The sequence below is a fragment of the Euleptes europaea genome, chromosome 1 (assembly GCF_029931775.1).
Source record: "Euleptes europaea isolate rEulEur1 chromosome 1, rEulEur1.hap1, whole genome shotgun sequence".
Taxonomy (NCBI): Eukaryota; Metazoa; Chordata; class Lepidosauria; order Squamata; family Sphaerodactylidae; genus Euleptes; species Euleptes europaea.
In genome coordinates, this window is record NC_079312.1 from 67,496,541 (window position 1) to 67,520,378 (window position 23,838).

The 23,838-nt window shown below is 42.4% G+C and overlaps 1 protein-coding gene across 1 annotated transcript in view; it reads right to left on the reverse strand.

The window, feature by feature from the left end:
• ATG7 (autophagy related 7) overlaps nucleotides 1-23,838 on the reverse strand; it is a 98,160-nt gene that overhangs the window by 25,569 nt on the left and 48,753 nt on the right. The window contains exon 17 of the mRNA XM_056866520.1: nucleotides 21,119-21,241. Coding sequence (XP_056722498.1) covers nucleotides 21,119-21,241 — 123 coding nt within the window. The remainder of the gene's footprint in view (nucleotides 1-21,118; nucleotides 21,242-23,838) is intronic.

Below are 23,838 nucleotides of genomic sequence, written 5' to 3' on the forward strand. Positions count from 1 at the left end.
CAGTGTCAAGTGTGTAGGAAGAGTAATATATAGTCAGAAAGGGGTTGGGTTTGAGCTGAATCATTGGAAGGGGTTCATGAGAGTTCTAAGAATGGTTATTTTTTAAGTTATTTCCTTCTGTGCTCACGGAAAATATAGTTTAACCAGAACATGGTAGAGAATGAACTAATATAAACTACCGTATATACCCGTGTATAAGCCGACCCATGTATAAGCCGAGGGTCGGCTTATAACCCCTCCCCCCGCAGCAGGCTTACCTTTTCCAGGTGCACAGGCAGGCGGCGGTGGCCCTCCCCCCCGCGGCCCAGGAGACCCCGCAGGCTGCTCCTAGGCCGCTCCAGGCCCGGCGAAGGCGGCGGGGCCCCTCCGCAGCCCAGGAGGCCCCCCCAGGGCGCTCCTGGCCGGGGGACCAGGGCGCGCCCAGCGGCAGCGGAGGTGCGGCCTTCCTGCGGCCGCAGGAGGCCCTTCCAAGCCAGGCCAGGCCAGGGGGAGCCGGGCGCGCCCGGCGGCGGACATGTGGCCTTCCCGCGGCCGCAGGAGGCCCTTCCAAGCCGGTCCAGGCCAGGGGGAGCCGGGCGCGCCCGGCGGCGGCGGCGGAGGCGCGGCCTTCCCGCGGCCGCAGGAGGCCCTTCCAGGCCGGTCCAGGCCAGGGGGAGCCGCGCGCGGGTGGCGGAGGCCCGGCCTTCGCGCAGCCGCAGGAGGCCCCCCCAGGGCGCTCCTGGCCGGGGGAAGCCGCGCAGGCCCGGCGGCGATGGCGGAGGTAAGTTTCCCCCTCCCTCCTCCCCCCTCTACCGTATTGACCAGCGCATAAGCCGAGGGCGGCTTTTTCAGCCCTTTTTTGGGCTGAAAAACTCGGCTTAAAAACGGTCTTTGGGGGGGCTGGAAACCTCACTGTGTTTTGCTATTGACTTGATATATTTCTACGTATGTGATTTTTTTAAAATTACACACAGTAAGCCAATTGTGTATTATACAGCAGTACCATAAGACTCATTCTGTAAGGCAACCTGCTGTGAAGGGGCGCTTGTGGAGTTCCACTAGATGAGCTTTGAATAATAACTTTTCTGGTTTTTTCCAGAAGAGGAACTGATAAACATCTAGTCTTTGGAAATGATTCTGTGGTTCTTGAATTTTTTTTCTACTTTCATGGGCATGCATACACACATGCTGTGTTGCATTATCACATGACGCTTTACTTGTCCAAGAATAACCAAATAAAATGAAGGGAAAAAAACCCAGCCTTCATGACTACGAACTCTTGTATCGTATAAGTCAGTTATTTGGCAATCTCTAATAAGATCATTTAAAAATCTTAATTGTTTACTGAAGGCAAAAGATTATTTAATAAACGTTTTTTCTTTAAACTGCCAAGTCTTTTGCAAAAATAATTTCAAAACCTACTATAGTTCTTTTTATTTAGCATGGGCCAAAGTCATTTCACATATGTGAGCAGAAAATTGGCATGGATTACATGTGAAATAAACTCTTGGCAGGGAAAATATAATCACATGCCATTTAAAAGATTGGATTTGGAAGAAATGCCTTTTACTTTCCCCAAAACCAAAAACTTACCAAAAAAAGGAAGAGGTTTTTTTTCCAGGTAATGCTTTGTTGCAAGGTTACGTAAATCACCCTGAAAGCCTCATGCACTTAACTACACTCTAAACATCAAGTTGCAAGAGATACTATGCCAACTTAAATACAAAGATGGGAAATCAAAGAGCATTGCTCTCACTCGTATGATGTCTGCAGATGGAAAGTTGCCTTTTTCATTTGTCAGTAAAAACAGTTATTCACAACATGCCATCACCACGGCCAATCATATTATACGTTGTAAAGGTTTCTGAACATATTTTTTGTAGGGCCATGCCATGACTACATATGTGAGGAAACCACTAGCTTTTGACCAGCAGAGATACAAGCCAGAGCCACTGCCCTAAGGAAGTTTTTCTGACAGTGAAATGTTAAGAATGCTTTCTTGGAAACACTGGTTGCACTGAACAGGCGTGAGTAAGACTCTGAGTAGACCTGCTGAGTAAGGCATTGTGAGTGGCTTTTACATTATGATCTCCCTTTAAATGGCTAATAATAATAATAATTCACCTTTCTCGCTCAGGCACAATGATAGCGGAGCTGCAGTTCATCCCCGATAGATGAAGCTGGCCCAAGGTTATTGATTTTTGTTTTTATGGAATTGAAAACATAGGCATTTCTCCTTTCACACTAAAACTTTTAGAGACCTGTTCAAGTACAATGCAGTATATTCAGTCCACTCTTAATTCTACTTTATGTTACTTTAAAATTTAATTCTACATTTTGGACAGCTTTAGAGCATTATTATCCTGGCCTTGTCCACTGAGAAACATGGGGGAAATGGGAAGTACGTGCCTTCTGTCTTTCCACTTTTTCCTTGCTCTCTCATGATTATGTCTCAGTCTCATATGCAGGACTCTGGAAATATGGGGGTTAAGCAGCGAAAGCATTAGCACTGAAAGCATTAGCACTGAAATCATAATGCACATCATAAGGCACAACACAGCACAGGATTCTTACAAGTTTTGATGATTAGCCAAATCTAGCTAAAAGTAACAATAAAATTACCTCTAACAGTACAATGGTAGGCAGTGGTATACACTACACACAGGTAAGTAGTTCAGCAGTTACTGTTTGTCATAGCAACCAAAGCAATAATGCATGCACAGACCTGTGCATCTTACTTTTTCTTTGTTTGCTCATTGTTTTCATTAACTTTTAAAGTTACTAGCATAACATCAGGCAGATGTTTCCATTTTGCACTGCTCTTTCGGCACCAGCCATACAACGCAGAACAGTTCAACTACAATTTTCAGTGTTTCATTATTATTTTTTATACATTTAAAGGGCAAAGCACGTAAAAGCTAGTAAGAGCAGGGCTACTTTCATCCTAAATATGTATTTACTAAATGTTCATTCTTATGTATATTTATTTTTGTTGCTACTTGCTTTACAGCCACGGTTTGCTTCACTGAAAAGAAAGCATGCTTGGTGAAACATAAAAGCCTCAATGGACCACCCATTAAAGTCTTAAAGTGGTAAAGAGTTGGGAGAAACCGTCTTACTTCCTTTTTTCTCCACACAGTTCCTCCTAACCACCCTCAGATATCGGATATCACCCAAAAATGTGATGTGTGAACCAGCTATTCAGATACTGCTGAAATTTCAGTGTCTTGAAATGTTCAGGAAGGGAAAAAAGATTTAGCTGAACACTGCTCTCAGGTGATCCTGGCAAACTGAAGAAAAATAGTATGTGTTAATAAAGTTACTAGGCTGTTCCATCAGGGGAAAATGGCCTAAGTCTTCATATTGAGGGCAAGAGGAGCAGAACTCTGGGAAATTACAGTTGGGGATTGGTGGGGACTAGTAGATTGGGTTCTATAGGGGTCAATTCAAACTAACTCCCATCCCAAGTTAAGAATGGGCATCCCACCTCTCCTGTGTTTACACTCATGGATTCTAGAACATATTGAACTTCAACAGATAGAGCGTGGATTGCTTTAAAGTAGGAATTTATTGAATGTACATGCTGGCTTTTCCCCTTGTAAATCTGACACTAAATTTGCCAGTGCTTGGCTAAAAGCCTAGTGTTTGAATGAATCCAAGAGGAGGTGAAGGTTGGTATTGTGAAAAGGAAAGTAGGAAAAAAGAAAAACCTGGGAAGAGGTTGCAAACAGGGAGGCAGGTTCAGCCCACACAGAAGCTGTCTAGGGCAAATGGGGTTTCCTTTGTCATATTTCTTCTCCTAGAAAACAACTTCTAGTGCTAAAAGTTGAAGCTCCCCTGGAGGCTCTAAATTACTCTATCAACTGTATCCCTTAACACAGACCAAGGAATAACTTCTTACACAATACAAACTTGCAATACACTCCTTTACATCCCCCTCCTGAGTTATAATACCAACTGTTAAATCATGAAATAAATATTTCCATTTTATTGCTGAAATGACAAATAGACTATACCATAGTACTAGAACTGAAGCTTGGAACACTTTCCATGGACCTGGTAAAGTGCACCCCCACCCCATGCTTGGGCCCCATTCTTTTTTTAAAAAAAGTATAGTAAAGAAGAAAGGTTATTTCCATGGTCTTGTAAAGTAAAAGTAAATAACTTACTCACATACCAGTTGCTATTCTCTTTTATTGGACCGAGAATCCAAAACTCTCCTGTGTCTATATTTTAGAAACATTGAACTTCACATCATTGCGATATGAACTAACACATACCGTAGTTTTATTTCCTCTAACACCTATACTGTGACATGCTTTCAAGTTGTACTCTTTGAGTAAAAAGATAGGCATAAATCTGGAGACTATGTGATGAACTGGGATACAGCCCAATTTCAGAGGCATTTGGCAAAATGCTTTTTTAATGCAAAGAGTTTTGCCATGTATTCAAGATTGAAAGGATTACTCCTGAAAGAAGCTTGTCTCAAAAAAGAATACCAAAATCATGATAAAAAACTTTTCTTCATGTGGAACATCTGATTTTCATTTAAAGCTAGAATTTGTCAAAATAATTAATATACTGGAGTAAGATTTCATATGTATTGTAAAATAAGCTAAAGTTCAACAATTCCTTTTTTCCTCCTCAAAAGGAAGTTTAGCTAGGGCTATAGTTACATTCGTCCATTTCATTTACCAGCATTATAACTTATAAACCTGTGACCTGTCTCTGGAAACATGAAATAAATGGATTCATAAACAGAAATTGAGAAGATTCTGATGATCACATCTTAGAGAAATAGTAGTTCCCATATGAGAAACACCACATAAAAAGAACAGCTCAATTGGCAGCTAATTTTACTATTCATACAAATAAATCTGGCCAGCCAAGTTAAGTCTCTGAATTTTCTAGAAGCCTGAATATTAATCTGTGAATGCAGAAAATACTTGCCATATCATATGTTAATACCTCATTCAATTTACAGATTAAATAAATGTTGAAAAGACCTTATATTATGGGTAAGAGTGCCTTTTACCAGCTTTGACTGGTTAGACAGCTGCGACCTTTCCTGAGCAGAAAAGATCTGGCCGCTGTGGTAATGTCTAGATTACATACCTGTAATGCACTCTAAGGCTGCCTTTGAAAAATGTTCAGAAACTTCCATTGGTACAGAATGCTGCAGCCAGGATGTTGACTGGAGTGAGTCGTAGGGACCATATCACCCCAGTCTTGGCTTACTTACATTGGCTTCCAATTTGTTTCCAGGCACAATTCAAGGTGCTGGTCTTGACCTTCAAAGCCCTATATGGTTTGGGACCAACATACCTGAAGGACCACCTTATGAACCTGCCTGACAGTTACAGTCATCTTTTGAGGCCCTGCTTTGGGTGCCCCTTCCTTCTGAGTTTAGGTGGTTAACAACATGGGAGAGGGACTTCTCAGTCATGGCACAAAAGCTCTGGAAGTCTCTCCCCAGGGAGATTCGTCTGTCCCCTTCTGTTGCTGTCTTCCGCCATCAGGTGAAGTCTTTTTTGTTTCATTTGGCATTCCCTCAATGATTGTTCCTAACTAATGTTTGTATGTATTTTAACTGTTTTATACGTATTTTAAAACTCTTTTTAAAGTTGTTTTAATGAGGCATGTTTGGGAGAAGGGGTTATTTTAATGGTTTTATAATATATTTTATCGTGTATGTTTTAAATTGATAGCCACTTTGGCAGCCCTTGTAAGGGCAGAAAGGTGGGATATAAATTTTGTAAATAAACAAACCCCTATTTCTTGCCTGATGGTATATAGAGCAAACCGTTTAAAACTGAACATATCAAATGATATGTTAGTGAACAACTTTACAAAATGGGAATAACTCTGGCATATCTCCCTGGGTTGTGTTGAAGATCAATAATGTTAACATTGTTGCACTTCAGTCACCAGGATAAAATGTTCAATAGTCCTCCCCCCCCATCCAAATCCTTGAGCCCTGTGAGAAGATTTCCTAAGTGAAGCTTTTTCTTCCACAGAGTGCGAACTGATAATATTATTTCACTAAGCTATTGGCATTTCCATAAAAACAACATTCAAAACAACTCAGGCAACAAGGGAAGGGTGGGTTGGCATTACTGTAACTTACCCTACTGCTCGATTAGCATCTTCTAAAATAAAGGATATTAGCATTGTATAAAACACTTGTGGTCATTTGGCTTAACTTGGAAACATATTGGATCACAAATGACTATCTTACTTCCTACTCCAGGAAAATGTGAATGCCATTTTAATGGTTTTCAGCCAACAAAACGAAACTGAATCTGAGAGTTTATCTGCAGGCAACAGCATGTTCTGGTCAGCGAACATGCTTAACTTTCAAGCAAACCACTACGGATCTTAATAGAGCACTTATCTTTGCACGTTGGAACTTGCTGTGGGCTCGTATACACTGGGGGGGGGGGAAAGCCTCCTATACGTGAAAGCGTGCATGCTGTCATACATCGGAGGCTTTTTTCTTAACGTAACAGTCCACAGCAAGCTCCAGCATGCAAAGATAATTGCTCTAAGTTACCTTTTCTACTTCTAACAGATTTCAAAGGAAAGTACCAAATCCTCTCTTTCCAGCTTCTTCCAGCCAGAAAAAAAGAACTCTCGGCCTATCTCATATCTTCAAATATAGGAAAGGTGGCTGTGGTATCTTTTCTAACCCAGAGGTCAAAACAAGGAGATGGCTCAGAAATAGCACTTGGAAACCTGTGGGGCTTTCAGATCTGGTCCCTAAAGAGATGCCACTCATTTAGGAAAAAAGGAGGCTATGATTAATCTTATTTTTAGATGAAACTTCCAGATTCTTGTTTTCCTTCAGTATTTGATATTCTGCATGTGACATCTAAAGAACGAGACTGCAGACTTGCCCACCTGCCACATACGAAAGTGCCATTTGATTTATGCCTGTAAATACAATTCCGCTATAATAATGTGGATGCAATCAAATAAGAAAATCCACCTGCCGCTATGGCATTAACAAATAAAAGTTAGCATAAAGTCAAGAAATTGATGCATCATTTACAATGGTCAAAATAAGAACAACTACAGGCTTTATACTCAACTTTCCATTATTAAAACAAAAATTATAAAGTGCCAAGAGAAAAAGGACCTTGTAGGCAATATTGCCATCTCCTTTTGTCATTCTAAAGCTATCAAACTACAGAAATCTCTTGAAGATGGTCTCATATAGCTACCCCTTCTGTAGCTAAACTCACCATTTCTTAAATTGGATTATTTATTTATTTAGACTTATAGCCCTCCCTCCCAGGAAAAACCCAAACTAAGAAGTGGTTCACATAAATGACAGTTGAAAATTTTGTATTTGCAGTAAGAACCATGAGAATCATGGTCTCCCCCTCCCTATTTGCAAACAAGGTAATGTATAACCCAGAACACACTCACAGATGGAGGGGAGCACGTATGGCACGTATAGAGTTTTCACCTGGTAACTGTGTTAACTAGCCCTAAAGGGTAGTTTGCCACTTCTAAAAATGGAACTACCCTCACATTGTTTACATTAACATGAACTCTCAAAGGAATTATTGTACAAAGTAAATGTACACACTGTGGTAATAAATAGATGGTAACAATTAAAACACTCTAAAATGTTGTCTTTAAGGCTTTAAATGTAGAAAAAAAGTCCTAAAACATTCAAGTATTTTGAGCGCTACAAGGTGGTATTCATGCAGAATACAGTAATTTCACTGGCATTCAAATATTCAACAGTTTACTAGATGCAGACTTGCCTCAAGAAATTCACAGCACCTTTGGGTAAAGCAACAACACTACGTGTTTATTGAAATCTACATCTGGAAGTAATTTGTACAACCACAACCGAGTTTTTCTCTCTCCAAGTCCAAAGACCTACGAGGGCTATATACTGGGCAAGTGTTCATTTGTATGCAGACATAACATGTTATAATTTATGTTCTTAATTACAGCAAAAGGTTTAATATGTTGCAATGTTTTCTTCTTCATATGAGAACAGAAAGTATTTTAAATAACACAATATATTGAAAAAGAATAGAGTGAAATAGTTGCTTTGAAAAACTCAAACTCTTCACAGAGCAAAACATTTTAAGCAATCTTTTGCAGTGAACCCTAAGTGTTATCTTTTAAAACAACTTTGTCTTACATCCTGAAAGGATTGTCCGTACATACAACAAATAGGCCAAGTTCTTCAGCACTGTACACATCTTAATATGGTCCTAGATGTGGATCCATAAATCCACAGATTAGAACCATGAGCAGACAAAACAGATCTTCCTACAAATCTGAAAAAAGCCCCACAAAAATCAGAAATCTTTTTTAAAAAATTAAAGATTGGGAGTTAAACTTTCAAATAATAAAAGCAGCACCTGTAGCTTTAAAACATGAATGTCCTCCAATATATCACTGGCCACTTGCTCATGACCTGTTGGTCCGTGAGCACAAAGAATAGAAATAAAGGAATACAACACTGGCCACTTTGGGATTGCTAAAAAAAAAAAAAAGGTAAAGGTCCCCTGCACAAGCACCAGGTCATTACTGACCCATGGGGTGACATCACATCGTGATGTTTACTAGGCAGACTTTGTTTATGGGGTGCTTTGCCATTGCCTTCCCCAGTCATCTTCCCTTTACCCCCAGCAAGCTGGGTGTTCATTTTACCGACCTCGGAAGGATGGAAGGCTGAGTCGACCTTGAGTCAGCTACCTGAAACCAGCTTCCGTTGGGATCGAACTCAGGTCATGGGTAGAGATTGGACTGCAGTACTGCAGCTTACCACACTGCACCACAGGGCTCCTTGGGATTGCTAGGCAATCACAATAATTTTGCCAGCCTTCAAGGTTTGGTTTCAGTCAGTAAAAGGTAGGGGGAGGGGGGAGGACCCTTTCCAGGGCTGCTTGAGCCTCCCAGCCCACTGTTGCTCTCCTCCCTCCAATCCAAAAGGAGGCATCATTGGGACCAGGCCCAGCAGCAACCACTAGTCTTTTCCCAGGGAGTGGCTGTCGGGGAAGAAAAGGAAGGAAAGCTGGGAGCCATTGTGCTGTAGCAATTATTGTCAAACTAGGATCTGGGGAACTTAGGTTTGAATCCCCACTCTGCCATGGAAGCATGTTGTGGGGCCAGTCACTCTGCCCGAGCCCAAACTACCTCACAGGGCTGTTGTGCGGACAGAATAGGAGAGAGGAGAACAAAGTAAGCTGCTTTGGGTCCCCACTGGGGAGAAAAACAGTGCACAAATGAAGTAAATAAATCAAAGCTGAAATATGGGACAGATAAGAGGCAGGTTTGTGAGTGGGTAGGAAGGAGAGGAAGAAGGAAGGATTAGTGTAGGAAAGATACAAGGGTGGAAATGAGGCCCATCTGCATCTAAGACTGCACACAGATTCCTGAGTCAAAACCCAGGAGCCAAACTGCCCAGACATTCCCATTTCAAAATGCCCCATACAAATCTTTCAGCTCATACTGCACCCAGGACATGTTTCTCCCCCCCCTCCCCAATTCGGCATGCTGACAGCATGCGGGCCTGCCCAAACCTCCCGGACGGGACCTGGCAACCTGCTATGAAGGCACTTGACTACAGTGCTGGCCGCGTGCCTGCCCCAAATGCTACGGGACGGTCACTGTGCGCTCCGTTGTTACGGACTCGGCCGCTCCCGTGAGCGCCGTGCAGTTAGCAGCCAGGAAGCAGATGCAGGAGCAGCCTCCGGTGAACCTGAGGGAAGCCATGTTCCTGTACAGATTCTGTTCCAGCCGCAGCCATGTCAAGAGAAGCAGAGTGTCACGTAGTCAGTGCCAAACACCCCCCCCTTGCAACATCCATCGCTTAATGGGCAGTCAGCAGCAATCCAGATATCAAGATGAGTCGCTCCTCCAGCTCCGCAGCAGCGATCCCAGGACGTTTGCACAGATCGCGCTCATTGTTCCAGTATGTTAATCTCGTCAGCAGAGAATTTCCAGTTCATCACGGGTTGCAAAAGCCATCGGAATTAGAACAGATTTCCAAATTCTCACTTCCCCACCCCCACAGCTTAATCCGTTGTCACCTTTTTGCCACCTGGGAACCTAGGAGGGGTGAAACCCCTCTCCCCGCCCCCAGAGAAACAGTATATCTGGGGTGCCCCCAGCCCATATCGCTCTCTCTTGGATCTCAACCTTAGGTCTTTCCTGGCACCTTTGCCGTTACTCTGTTGGTTTGGTTTTGCGCAGCCTAGCCACGCTCCCTCCCGTCTTGCTGGTCAAGTCTACGGGATCCCCTGCCCCCATCTCGGCTTTTACTTTTCAATCTGTTTTAGTCTACGTGAATTTGGACAACACCTCATCTAGATACGGTAATATACCCAATCAACGATCTCCCGCCACGTTGGCAACTGTGCTTGTACTCCTCTCTTGATATTCTTAGACTCTGTATGTTTGTGTGCATCACTGAATTGAATGAGAAAAACATAAACATTATTTAATTTGGAATCCATTGTCTGTCTTTATTCAAGGTCTCATTAAACGGATTCTGGTATAGCTGAGTGCAACCCCGCTATAAAAATACATAGTTACCGATTGCTCGGCTAATTTCCCCATATAAGGGAGCAATTCGGCTAACAATGCATTGAGGGCCACAAGGAAAAGGGGGGGAACTTCATATGGTATGGACTATAGAGTTACTACTGGTCATGCTCACGGCAGTCAATTTCCTTCTAGGCTCCACAGCAAATGTTAGTATGGGCTTGAATGTGAAATCTTCAAATGCCTAAATATAATAGCTCACATTATAATCTAGGGTTATTCTATATAATGTGAACTAGTACAAATACCTACAGATAGCATTTTTCTTCAAGTGGAGTGAAATAATGGTGATGCTCAGAGAAGAGAGGGTTCTGCTATGTTCACTCTTACTACTGTGCAGTCATTGAGAATATCGCACACTTCTGTAAGGTGCCCTGATTATGGTGTGATACAATCACCGAACGTAGTTATGGAAATGAACTACTATGCACCAAATACAATATTTTATCAATTTCAAAGATTTTATAGTACTTTATTACTATATAGAACTGTACTATTTTATAGTACTATTACTGCAAACTGGCTTGGAGTTACTGAATTACAATGGAAAGCACTGTTTAATTTCTCTGATTTAATAAATGTTTAATAGAACGCTATTCTATACAATGAAAATAATCAATTTCAATTTTATTTCCATCTTAAAATGTAAAGGAGTTGTGATATTATTGCTTCATGCTTCCTGTGGCATCATATCACTGTAATGTTGCAATTTAGTTCTCCAGTGACAAGCTGCAGCTACATTAGCTCAAATATTATTGTTAAAGCTTATGTTTCATTCTGCGTACAAGATTATTGTTCTGACCAATTGCCCCCATGTGATTAGTTAGCTGTTTTATATCTCAGACGTGTGGTTATGTGTCTGGTATACAAGTGACCTGGGAGGAAGGCAGACAGGAAATACAATTAACAGCGTTGCATGGTGGTTTGAGACTGTACAAAGGAGTTTCAGGTTCTCCATGTCCATTGTTTGTTTATTCCACAAGGGCCAATTTCCTGAAAATGAACCCACAACATACATCATTCCTATGGAAGTTTTAAAACAGTTTAAAAATGTATTTTGTTACTTCACAACCACAGTACATATGAAGTTACCAGAACTTAAGACTCAATTTTTATACACTTGAAGACAATCCTGCAAAAACCTACTTGTCAGAGTATAACCTTTTCACCGCCAATCACTGTGATAGGGACAAGAGGCGGTTTTTATAATTTGGTGGTAAGAAATAGTTCAGAACATTTTCTACATGAAAAGTGAGAAAGTGCCTATGTCCACCTGCCTTGAAATGAAAGTACCAATAGCATACACCAGGCAAGTAAAAATCATGAGCCACGATGGACTCTTAAAAATTTTGTGGTGGTTTCGGATAATATGATTGGAGGTAAGTCCCCTCCTCCACCCCAGAAAATTAGACTTGCCGCTCATGGACTGCATTTCATATTTGCCTCTAGGAAACAGCAAATGTCTTCAAATAGCTGCAAAACCTGTCTGGTGAGAAAACAAAACAGTGGAACAAAAGAAAGGCAGACACCACAAGTAGTGATGCCTACCATCAACCCTTGTAAAACAGTCATCTATCCTCAGCAGGGACACAACCATATAAACTCTGGGGGCTCAAGACAGACAAGTTTCTTAGGACTGAACTGAGAAAACGAGAGGCGGTGGGGTGAGAGGCTGTATTGCTATTGGAGAGAAAAGTGGCAGCAGGAACCTGTTTGGATGGGAAGGGCAGCTGGTAGTGAGTGCTGCACGTTTGTGTCTTCATGAAATGAGAACCTAGGCTTTCCCAAGTCGCAGAAATTTGGATGGGCCCTGGCATGTAGGTTAACCACTCTTTTGTAAGTAAGATTGTAAGCCACTTTTCCTAGAGGCCAAAATACTGACAGAGGTTAAAATTATGTTCCCGTAAAACACTTCACAACAAAGAACAGAATTGCAAGGAATTTTACAGATCTTAAATGTAACATTTATTACTGCTTCACTTTTTATTTGCAGGGCTGGAAGGAGTATACCACAACTGGCAAACACACTCAATGCATCTCAGTTTATATGAGGTGTCCCATATAACATCTGTATGTTATATAACAGGCATAATTTGTGTGTGCTGTGAATGTTGTATAAAAACCCAGCCCCTAGCTGGCATAAATAGCCTACATACTTCATGTGTATTGCTTTTATTCAGCTTGTTGCAACTCTCTTTAAGACAATTGCTCTGTACCTTTTGTTGCTGTTAATAAAAAGGCTCAAAAGCAGCAGTAACATTGAAAGCAATAACAATTTAAAAGAACTTTGTATTTACATGGCACTCTTCTGAATGTTCAAAGCTCTTCATATATTGTCTTTCATTGTCTGTAGTACTACAACTCTTTCAAACACTTCATATTTTAATTATGAGGGTAAGCAGCATTATATGTTATAATTAAGAAGAACAATGAATCACTCTTGCTTTAAAGGATACAAATTCATGGAGAACTGGGCTATCAATGCCTGCTAATCATGATGGATATCTACTTCCTCTAGTACCAGAGGCAGTTTGCCTCTTTAAATCAGATTACTACAGATAATCTGTCACTACAGATAATCTTCACTAATAACAAATCAAAAGGCAAAGGTCCCCTGTGCAAGCACCTGGTCATTCCTGACCCATGGGGTGACGTCACATCCCAACGTTTACTAGGCAGACTTTGTTTATGGGATGGTTTGTCAGTGCCTTCCCCAGTCATCTTCTCTTTACCCCCAGCAAGCTGGGTACTCATTTTACCGAACTCGAAAGGGTGGAAGGCTGAGTCAACCTTGAGCCAGCTACCTTAAACCAACTTCCGCTGGGATCAAACTCAGGTCGTGAGCAGAGCTTGGATTGCAGTACTGCAGCTTACCACTCTGTGCCACGGGGCTCTCACGTAATACAGATTTAAAATATACCAGATATATCACAAGCAAAACAGCCCAATGCAGCTGCAGAAGGAAAGAGGAATCAGCTGAAATCTGATTATAAATTTGTGAAAAGAGAATAAGAAGTTCTGCAAGAATGAGGGTGAGAAATTTTCCCCCTTTCCCCTTGACTGCAGCCCGCTCAACAGTGGCTTCAGAGTTGCAGGCTGGCAGCTGCACTGGGATAAAGAAAGCAGTGGCATAACCTTCTGTAAACTCTTTCGATTCATTGATGGGTTGGATTTAAACCATAAGTTTTTAATGTAAAGGAAACAATCAAAGCACTTCTGAGTTATGCTACTACAACAAGCTGCCCTTGCAATTTATGAAAATTCCTAAGTGAACAGAACTTTGCTATATGAGATGTTGAGCAGACAAAAAAAAGAGCACTGTATTTATGTAGTACATTTTTATACCACCATCCCCCTCAAGGAGTTCAGGCTAACATACATGGTTCTCTTAGCAAACCTGCAAAGTAGGCTGAATGAGAAAGAATGGCCTAAGTTCATCCACAAAGTTTTATAGCAAGCAGGGATCTGAACCCATGTTGTCTTGGTTCTAGCCCAACCACTATACCACACTGGCTCACTATAATAGGGCAAACTATGACAGCCCAGAATTAAAGCAATACAAATGCATGATGCAGCACTGGGCTTGGTATAGCTAATAAAAAGAAGAGTTGGTTTTTATATGCCAACTTTCTATATCACTTAAGGAAGACTCAAACTGGTTTACAATCCCATTCCCTTCCCCTCCCCACAACCGACACCCTGTGAGGTAGGTGGCGAGAGAGTGTGACTAGCCCAAAGTCACCCAGCTAGCTTCATGTGGAGGAGTGGGAAACAAATCCAGTTTACCAGATTAGTGTCTGCCGCTCATGTGGAGGAATGAGGAATCAAACCCGGTTCTCCAGATCAGAGTCCACTGCTCTTAACCACTACACCATGCTGGCTTGAATGGACTGCCCTTGAATAGTTGGGGGTGGGATGGAAAACTTTACCTTCTGAACTGCAACACTCTTGAAATCTTACTCTGGATTTGATTGCAAAGGCTTGGATTCAAACATCCCCATGGCAAGCAGAAAGGCGCAGATAATACTGAAAATTTTAACCCTTCTATGTTGGAGCTAAATTGTATTCCCTCCAAGATAATTGCAATAGTTTTGAGTTTGCTCTGTCTTCATTGGCTGTTACCGCACTAGGTATTCCCAGTGATGTATTAAGAGTTTGAAAATGTTATAAAAATAAAAATGTTATAACTGTTCGCACTTTCTATGTATTCCCAGTGATGTATTAAGAGTTTGAAACTGTCATAAAAAATACTGTTCGCACTTTGTTTGGCCCCTTTAGCTGTGAAGACGTCTTCCAACCATTTTTTAGCCGTGGCATCCAAAAACCCTTTTAAAGCGATGTTTTTTATAACATTTTCAAACTCTTAATACATCGCTGGGAATACCTAGTGCGGTAACAGCCATTGTTTACTTGTAGAACAAGTGAAATGCTTCACTGCAAGCTATAGGGTAGATTCAAATATCCCACTATGTAAGCTTGCACATGGCAGGGTGGAGGAAAGATGGCCAATTTCCTCCATGTTTATTGAAAAGCTATATCATATAGAACTCTCAACATAAGTTTGTGAGTGTGACTGAGACAGAGTAACGTGGACACCCTTTCCCAATCTATAAGCAGAAGTGATATTTGGACTCAACTCATGCTTTGCAGTGAAGTGTATCATTTACTGCAGAAGTAAACAATATCGTGGTATACAGAACTAAAAACTATTACAGTATCTTGGAGAAATTAAGATGGTTTCTGGCTTAATCTTGGCAGCAACTCCAGCAACATTTATTGTAATATTTCAGAACACAGCAAACTGATTAGCATTTGCAACATCTCCAGATGCTGAAAACAAAGGCGATTCTGAAAAAGGAGAAAGGATATGAAAATAATTTTGAATAAAAAGACAAAGGATAGCAAAAAAAGCCCCACAAGGGCTTTCAAATCAGCTTGCTTCCCACCATTAAAATACATTAACTATTCCCTTGCTATTTGTCAATGCCGTATCTGCTGTAAAAGATTAAATAAGCTACCAAAGTTCAGAATTTTGCACCTGAAATTTAAGCTTTTTACTGCTCTCATATTACATAAGGGCTTTGGGAGGGGGGAGGCATAGAACAAACAGAGTTTACACACCTAGAAAGCAGATTTACCCTTCTAGAATCATTTTCCTGCCTGCTAAAGAGTTGAGACTCAACACGCATTTGGGACTTTTTTTCTCCCTTTTTGTTGTATATCTTTTAGTACCACCACTCTAAATAATTCCACAACAGCAATCCAACTGAGGTCCATACTATTAATTCTTATTAATGTCTAGAAGGATCCTTTATTTGTGATTGAATCTCACAAACCAACATGAATCCCTTGGGAAGAACAATCACAGCAAGGAAATTAGAATTGTTAATTTAACAATTCAGAGTAGACAATCCAAACAAAGATGCATAAGAATAGGATGAGTTTAGTGTCAGCAGGGCTGAGAGTGTGTGACTGGCCCAAGGTCACGCAGCAAGCTTCCATGGCATGAGTGGGGATTTGAATCTGGGTTTCCGAGGTCTAATCCAACACTGCTTAACCACTAAATCATGCTGGCTCTCCCATTTTCGCTACTCAGAAACTATATTAAGCTGAGAGGCAGTGACTTAGCAGAGCTAGTCACTGAGCACAGCAGGGATTAGAACCACAGTCCAAAGCCCCACATGTTATGTACTTTATCACATTGGCTCTAATGAAGTCCTGTAATGATGGAGTGAATACTGGAATATGATATGCAATTTTATTTACTTCATTTATACCGTATATACTCGAGTATAAGCCGACCCAAGTATAAGCCGAGGCACCAAATTTTGCCTCAGAAAAGGGAAAACTGTACTGACCCGAGTATAAGCCGAGGGTCAATACTGCAGCACTCTAACATGTGGCGGCCGCCATTTTACAGCAGGAGGACGATCTCGCCCCTGCCCCAGGTCGCCCTCCCGCCCGGGCTCCCAGACCCTCAAGACCCACCCCGACCCCAGCGCCATCCTACGGGGGGAGGGGGAAGAGCCCCTACTCACCAGGAGAGGGGATGTGAAGCAGGCCCGCTGATCAGCTGGCGAGCGGGAGGACCGGCCCTGGCCCCCGGGCTGGCCAGCCAGACGGGGCCGCGGGGAAAGGTGGGACAGCACGGTGGGGGGGAGAAACCGCCGCCGCTGCCACCACGCAGAAGGCACGCTGGGGTGGGGGGGAAGAAACCGCCACCGCGCAGAAGGCACGCTGGGGTGGGGGATTAAGAAATCGCCGCCGTGCAGAAGGCGCGCTGGGGTGTGTGGGGGGGAAGAAACCGCCGTACGGAAGGCGCGCGAGCAGGCGGCGGCCCCCTCCCTGAGCGCAGGAGGCCCCGCAGGCTGGGGCCGCCCGGCCTCTCCAATGCGGTGTGCAGCACTCATTGTGCGCAGCCCGGACGGGCCAGGGCGAGTCGCCCAAGGTTGCCGAGGGTACAATAGGCAGGGGGGCACGTTGCAAGCAATGCACGCGGGGGGAGGGAGGCTGGGGCTGCCCGGCCTCCCTCCCCGCCTCCCTCCCTCCTTCCTTCCTCCCTTCCTCCCTTCCCCGCTGGGCTGGCCGCCGCGGCCAGGCTGCCCGCGGGCCCAGATGGCAGCGGACGTGCCCCAGGCCAAGAAGCCCCACAGGGAGGCCGCCGAGCTGCCGCCCAGGTACTGGCCGGAGGCGCACGCCTGCAGCTGTCCCCAAGGGGCCGGAAGCTTGGGGAGCCGCAGGGGGGCTGGGACGCCGCCCCCTGGGACCCACAGACCGCCGTCGCCTCCTCGCCGGAGGCTCCCAGGCCGTGCACTCCCCTCCCTCCCTCTCCAGGACTGCGCCTGGCTGCATCCCCGCGCTTGGAGAGGGGTCCAGGGAAGGACCGGCACGCGTCCCAGCCCGGGGTCCCACCGGCTCGGCCTTTGCCGGGGGCTAGGGAGGGCAGGCGCGCTCCACGTGGCTGGGCTGGAGCGGGCTGGCTGGAAGACCCCCACCCCCCCCAGGGAAGGTGTGCAGGCAGGCGGCAGCGCCTCCCTCCCTGAGCGCAGGAGGCCCCGCAGGCCACTCCTAGGCCGCACGGAAGGCGCGCGGACAGGCGGTGGCAGCGGCGGCGGTAAGTCCCCCCCTCCCTCCACCTACTGTATTGACCCGCGTACAAGCCAAGTTGGGCTTTTTCAGCCCTTTTTTTGGGCTTAAAAACTCAGCTTATACGCGAGTATATATGGTACCCCACTTTTCTCCCCAATGGGAGAAAAGCCAAAGTGGCTTACAAAATTCTCCCCTTCTCAATTTTGAGATTGTTGAACTCCATTTTGGTTTAGGTTTCCATTTTCTCAACTGGATGGACTATAGAGTATAGACTATCAAAGCTTCTTCTGGGGTAACCATAATTCATAATTCAAATATAATGTCGATCCATCATTTAGATTTGCGCTTCTTAAAAATGTGATGAAATCTTTCCTAATTTTGATGCAATAAACGGTGTAATTTGTTGCAAGAAAGAAAGGGAATTAAAGCACATCAGGAGAAAAGGGAAAAGTCATAAAGGCTCACATAACATGAGCTTGTATGTACTGCAATACAACAGTAAATTCCCACACCCTCAAAAACCACAAGTTATTTCATAGCTCTACACAATTGCATAAAGGATCAAACAATTTAGACAATTTTAATCATATTGCTCAGTTAAAAGACACTAGAACTTTAAATTACAAATTAGCTATCTTCTGAAAATTATTTTTGAGCTTTGAAGGAAGGATGAAAGGGAGAGGTGAAACAGCCATGGATGAGGTTTGTTTTTAGATTCTGTTTGCCTCTGTTTTACAAACAAGAACAAACCCACTTGAGCCACAAATCTGGATCTTAAAGTCACTGACCATCCCTAACAAAGAAGATATTTATAGTATCAGGGATCTCAAATGGAAGACATTTTCTTATAATATTGTCTGACAACAGCACTCAGCTGGCCTGTTCATGAGGGGAAAAGATTGGAGCCAAAGAACTGCAAGTTGAGTGAAATCTGCCAATTCCCCCTTCCCTTTGCAGCTCCTAGAAAGGAACACTCCTGACAGTTGGGGTGGGGACCGCTGGAATGAAGAGGGGTGAAAAGGAATGGCATTTGGCTTTCCCCCTAACACTTGTGAGAGCTTTCACATAAGAGTGGAGAAGGATGATTTCGACACTGGGGAAGCTGGCCCAATGGGCAAATGGGGCTGTGGCCCACAGACTGAGCTGTCCTCAGCCTTCTCGTACCTACCTCCTGCTTCATTTAAAATATTTTAAAGCTGCCATTCCACCCAACTTACAGCGTATTTGGGGGTGTGTGCTCAGGGAGCTGACCAGCCATTAGAACAGTATGTCTTGGAGATATACTGGAGCAGTGTCCCACTGCTGCTGTGCTTCAGCTGCATGCCTGTGAATTAACACCATGGTCCTCCACAAGAGCACTGCTGGTGCAACCTTCTGTGCAGGCAGGGAAAGGGAGGGTCAAGGGGCATGACAGGAGTTAGCCAGCTCCCTAAGCTGCCCAGCCTGGGAATGCCCCCAGTGCTGGTGTAAAGTTATGTAATCAAAGCCCCCGATTTAGCCTGTATGTGGCCATACAGATGATGAAGGCCTTAACATGTCACTGATGTGTCAGAGCATGCATGTGAGTAGCCTTGCAATTGGATTTTTCTCTGCTCACCCCAGGAAATAAATGTCCTCCTAGGACAAAAAAAAGCTCTCAACTGTTAGGTATATGTTTGGCACTGCAAGACAGCACAAGATGAATCGGTGCTACAAAGTGGTAATGTTGTGTGCTACCAAATGTAAATAGCAGTGTGTGAACTGGCCCAAGGGTGTACAGCAATGTAAATTTGTGAGACACACCTGAACATCTTTTTTTTTTTTTTGCATTTCCCTATATGGGGTCTTTTGAGTGTTGCTAGGTTGATTTAAGATTCTAAAAAAGAGTTACATGGCTCTGTGCCAGATACACCCGCTGTAGTTACTTCAGAATTTCTACGACACTATTATAGTTTCTTCCAAAGGAAACCTATGAACCTCTCCCAGCTGCAAAAACAGCTATGCTATTTATACTAGTAACAATGAAAGTCTCTAAACTCTCTCAGAATTAACAACATAAACAACAATTCATTGTTTTATATGATACAATACATTTAAGGTATACTTTATTTGAAAAAGAAAAGGAAATGAATTCAAAGCTGCCATTCCAGATACAAATGTATTCAAATGTCAGATTACACAGAGAAGCCATTGAAATTCATAAACATCAGCACAACTTTAACAGAAAAGAGGAGAGTTTAAGAATGAATAAGGCTTGGCTTCCTGCCCTGAAAAACCTCCAGACAAAGACAACATTCAACAATAGCCATACAGATTAGTTTTGGATTACACACATTAACAGATCACTTCAGGATACAATGGTTCCATATTAACATACCATACCCTCATTAGCACATTATCTTGATACTTACAGGACAATACTTTTGCAGGACAATACTCAGCTCAAACCCAACCCCTTTCTGACTATATATTACTCTTCCTACACCCTTGACACTGAGAGACACTGTCCTTCAGTGTTACTACTCTGAAGATGCCTGCCACAGTTGCTGGCGAAACGTCAGGAAAGAAAATTCCAAGACCACGGTTACACAGCCCGGATAACCTACAAGAACCAATGAACTCTGACTATGAAAGCCTTCGACAATATTTTAAATGTATTCAAAGTTTGGAACCTTAGTTTCCAGGAAAAGCACAAACCATGGTTTGTTCAGTTCAGATATAACAATCAACTATGGTTTGCCACACAAAAAAGGTAACTTTAACACTAATGTTTGAGAAAAGAGGGAGGAGGGAGCATGCGGGGCTGCTTGGTAAAAACAAATGATAGTCTGCAAAGAATAGTGAGGTAAAACAGTAGTCTTCTGTACAACAAATTTTAAGAAACATACATCAGAGAAACACATTTGACCTCTGAATTACCCAACCTGGTCAGAAACTGCACATGACTAAACACCTTAGAATGCGTTGTCCATGCAGGCAGAAGACACTATTTAGCTATACATGCATAGTATAAGACATTACAAGTTGTGACTGTGTAAAGAAGCCCTCAGTGTGTGAGGCAACAGATGCAGTTGCCACTTTGGTCTCATACTTGGTGCACATCACCAAGCAGGCGGTAAATCAAAAGGCTTTCTTCCACAGACACATGAAAAGGCAATCCAGCTTTGCACAAACAACCACCGTCACCTGCCCCTTGCACACAAACAGAAACAACCTATTGGTTCTTGTAGGTTAAGCCTTCGACAATATTTAGAAACAACCTAGTCTGGTTTTTAGCTTTTAAAAAAATAATGTCTGTACACCTTGCATATTTAATTTTTCATAACCTGCATCTTTATGATCTGGTCTAAGGAAAAACATCCTTCTATTACTACATATATTCTGATGCAGGCAAATAGTTAAATAAATCTTTTGTTGTTGTTAAGAGTGAGTTAAATGAAGTTAAAGAGTAATATGAGTTTATCTTTCACCATCTTTAGTGTTTAACGCACATTACCTCAGCTGCTTGGGTTTCCTGATGCAACAAAGTCAGACCTGTGAGATCTTCCAAGAAAGAGTGCGATGAATTAAAAACCTTTGCTAGGAAAGTAAAGCCTTCTCTTTCATACTGGTCAAGGACCTACACATAAAAAACAAAAACAAAGAACAGTGTCAGTGCTTCTTTATTGTTCTAGAATCAAATCTATTCAATAAAATTGTTCATATTACAAGACAAGGAGACTATATTTTAAAAAAACCTTACAACAAACACATAAATTATATCCTCCCAATTGAAACTTATGGGAAATATGGATATATTTTACTTATGCTGAAAGAGAACCATGAAAGTAATTTTAAGCTAAGATTCTCAAGACATATTCCCACAACGCAGTCTTTCAAAGGCAAGTGGTTAGTATGTGAATTGCTAACCAATTTAGCCACAGCCACCTGTGCAATCCAACAGAGTCCTTTGCAACCAATGCAATTCATTATCCCAGGTAACAGCTGTTTATTTGTTACAATCTATCTCAATGAGTCGTTTATTACAGGCTTCATTATAAACAAAATAGAAATATCCAATGTTCTTGTAATGTGTACAATTAAAAAGAAGCTTCAGCAATTTAAATGAATTAATATACATGGTTAGGGTACAGACTGAATCTTAATATCAATTAGCACTATGACCAAAGTGAATGCAATGTTGAAGATGCATGATCCGATCTCCTCTCTCTCAACATCCAAGACGACAAAATATTGTTGAAGGCTTTCACAGTCAGAGTTCATCAGTTCTTGTAGGTTATCCAGGCTGTGATACCAAGACCACGGTTACACAGCCCGGATCACCTACAAGAACTGATCCAAGAGGACGTTCAATTTGGATCAGGACTGTGGGGCTGGAATGGGGCAGGGCTATGCCCTTTTTCAGATGTAAAACTTTGGCCTTTGAGATGATATTTGCATATGCTTCTCCTGCAGGGACAAATTGTTCACCTAGGGGTCTGATTTATATCAGAAAAAGAACACTGGAGGAAAAAGCAAACCCTGTTCTTCACCCAGTGCCACAGCATCCATGACTGTGACTTATTTAGAATAATCATTACATGAGAGACTTCGTCATATTAGATGGGTGCAAACTCCAATGTGATGTACATGTAGTTTGGTACCAACAATCACAACTTTGCTTACTCTGTCTTCTTAAAGCACTACCAGCTCAGCAAGGCTTACATTGCTATAACCAAGAAACTAAGGTGAATGTTTCTCAACTGAACCTTTGTATTTGCAAATCTGCAGGAAAACAGTCCTTCCATGTACACTCCCACTTCAGGCACATTGCCTGAGGAATGTTAATAGTTTTTAGATGACAGTACTGAATAGCTGATTACTCAAGGAGTCTGGGATCTTGAGTCCAACCCAATGGCCAGTGCTGGATTTAGATTAAGAGAGGCCCTAGGCTATACCACTTGTGAGGCCCCTCTCAATCCCCCATCCTCAAGGCTAGAGGAAGATGGAAGAATGTTTTAAACAAAATTCAGTGAAGCCGAGGATGATGATGGGTGTTTAAAATTTTGCAATTCACAATTCCTCCTCTAAAGGACATAAGATGTTATTATTAAATACTGTCATGACGGGGAAAAACATAAATGTTAAAATTAACACTGAAAAACGTTTGCAGTAACCGAACTTTATAAACATTTTGGAGAATAAGCAGGAATTAAAAAAAATTGTAAGTTTACTGTTATATTCTTTAAAATACATATATTCTTTTAAAATACATATTAAGGGCTAAAGAAACTACAATAATCAATTATACTAAGACTAAAAAAAGTTTTTTTATAGCCTTTCTCATAGCAAAATCTTCCAAAAGTTCATCAAAATTTGCTTGTCTAAGTTTGTCACTTTCAGTGCACAGAATGCTCAGTGCGGACAAACCTCTCATGAGACACTGTGGTCCTTAATTCATCAGAGGTGAGACATGTAAAAAAATATAGTCAAATTCAAAGAATTAAGTAACCCTGAATAGGTTACTTGAGAAGCACGAAACACGAGTTTTGAGTTGCACTACCACCAAAACCCTTCCTTCAAAGAATCTTAAAGGGAGAAATGTTAATAATGGCATTAAAAAATGCTTGGTATCATCAGTTCTATCGCAAAGTTAAGCAGACCTGGATTTACATGCTGACTAGATGTAAAGATATTCCAAAACTTGTTGGAGCAGAAAAGCATTTGTGCAAAAGAAAAAAAAGTACCATATATAAACTGATCAGAATGAGGAAGAAACTATGAATAGTTAATACTGCTACATTTAATTATTTATTTTAAGTATTTATATCCTGCCTTCCCACAATGTCCAAGGCAATTTACAAAATATAACCATACATAGCCCTGACCTGGATGGCCCAGGTTAGCCTGATCTCGTCAGATCTCAGAAGCTAAGCAGGGTCAGCCCTGGTTAGTATTTGGATGGGAGACCACCAAGGAAAACCAGGGTTGCTGTGCAGAGGAAGGCACTGGCAAACCACCTCCGTTAGTCTCTTGCCATGAAAACCCCCAAAAGGGGTTTGCCATAAGTTGGCTGCAACTTGATGGCACTTTACACACATTACTACCTAATATTTGTATAGTACCAACAGGTTCAACTAAAATGACTAAACTGAGGCTATCGTATTTTAGTCACATCATGAGATGATAAGAGTCACTGGAAAAGACAGCCATGCTAGGAAAAGTTGAGGGCAGCAG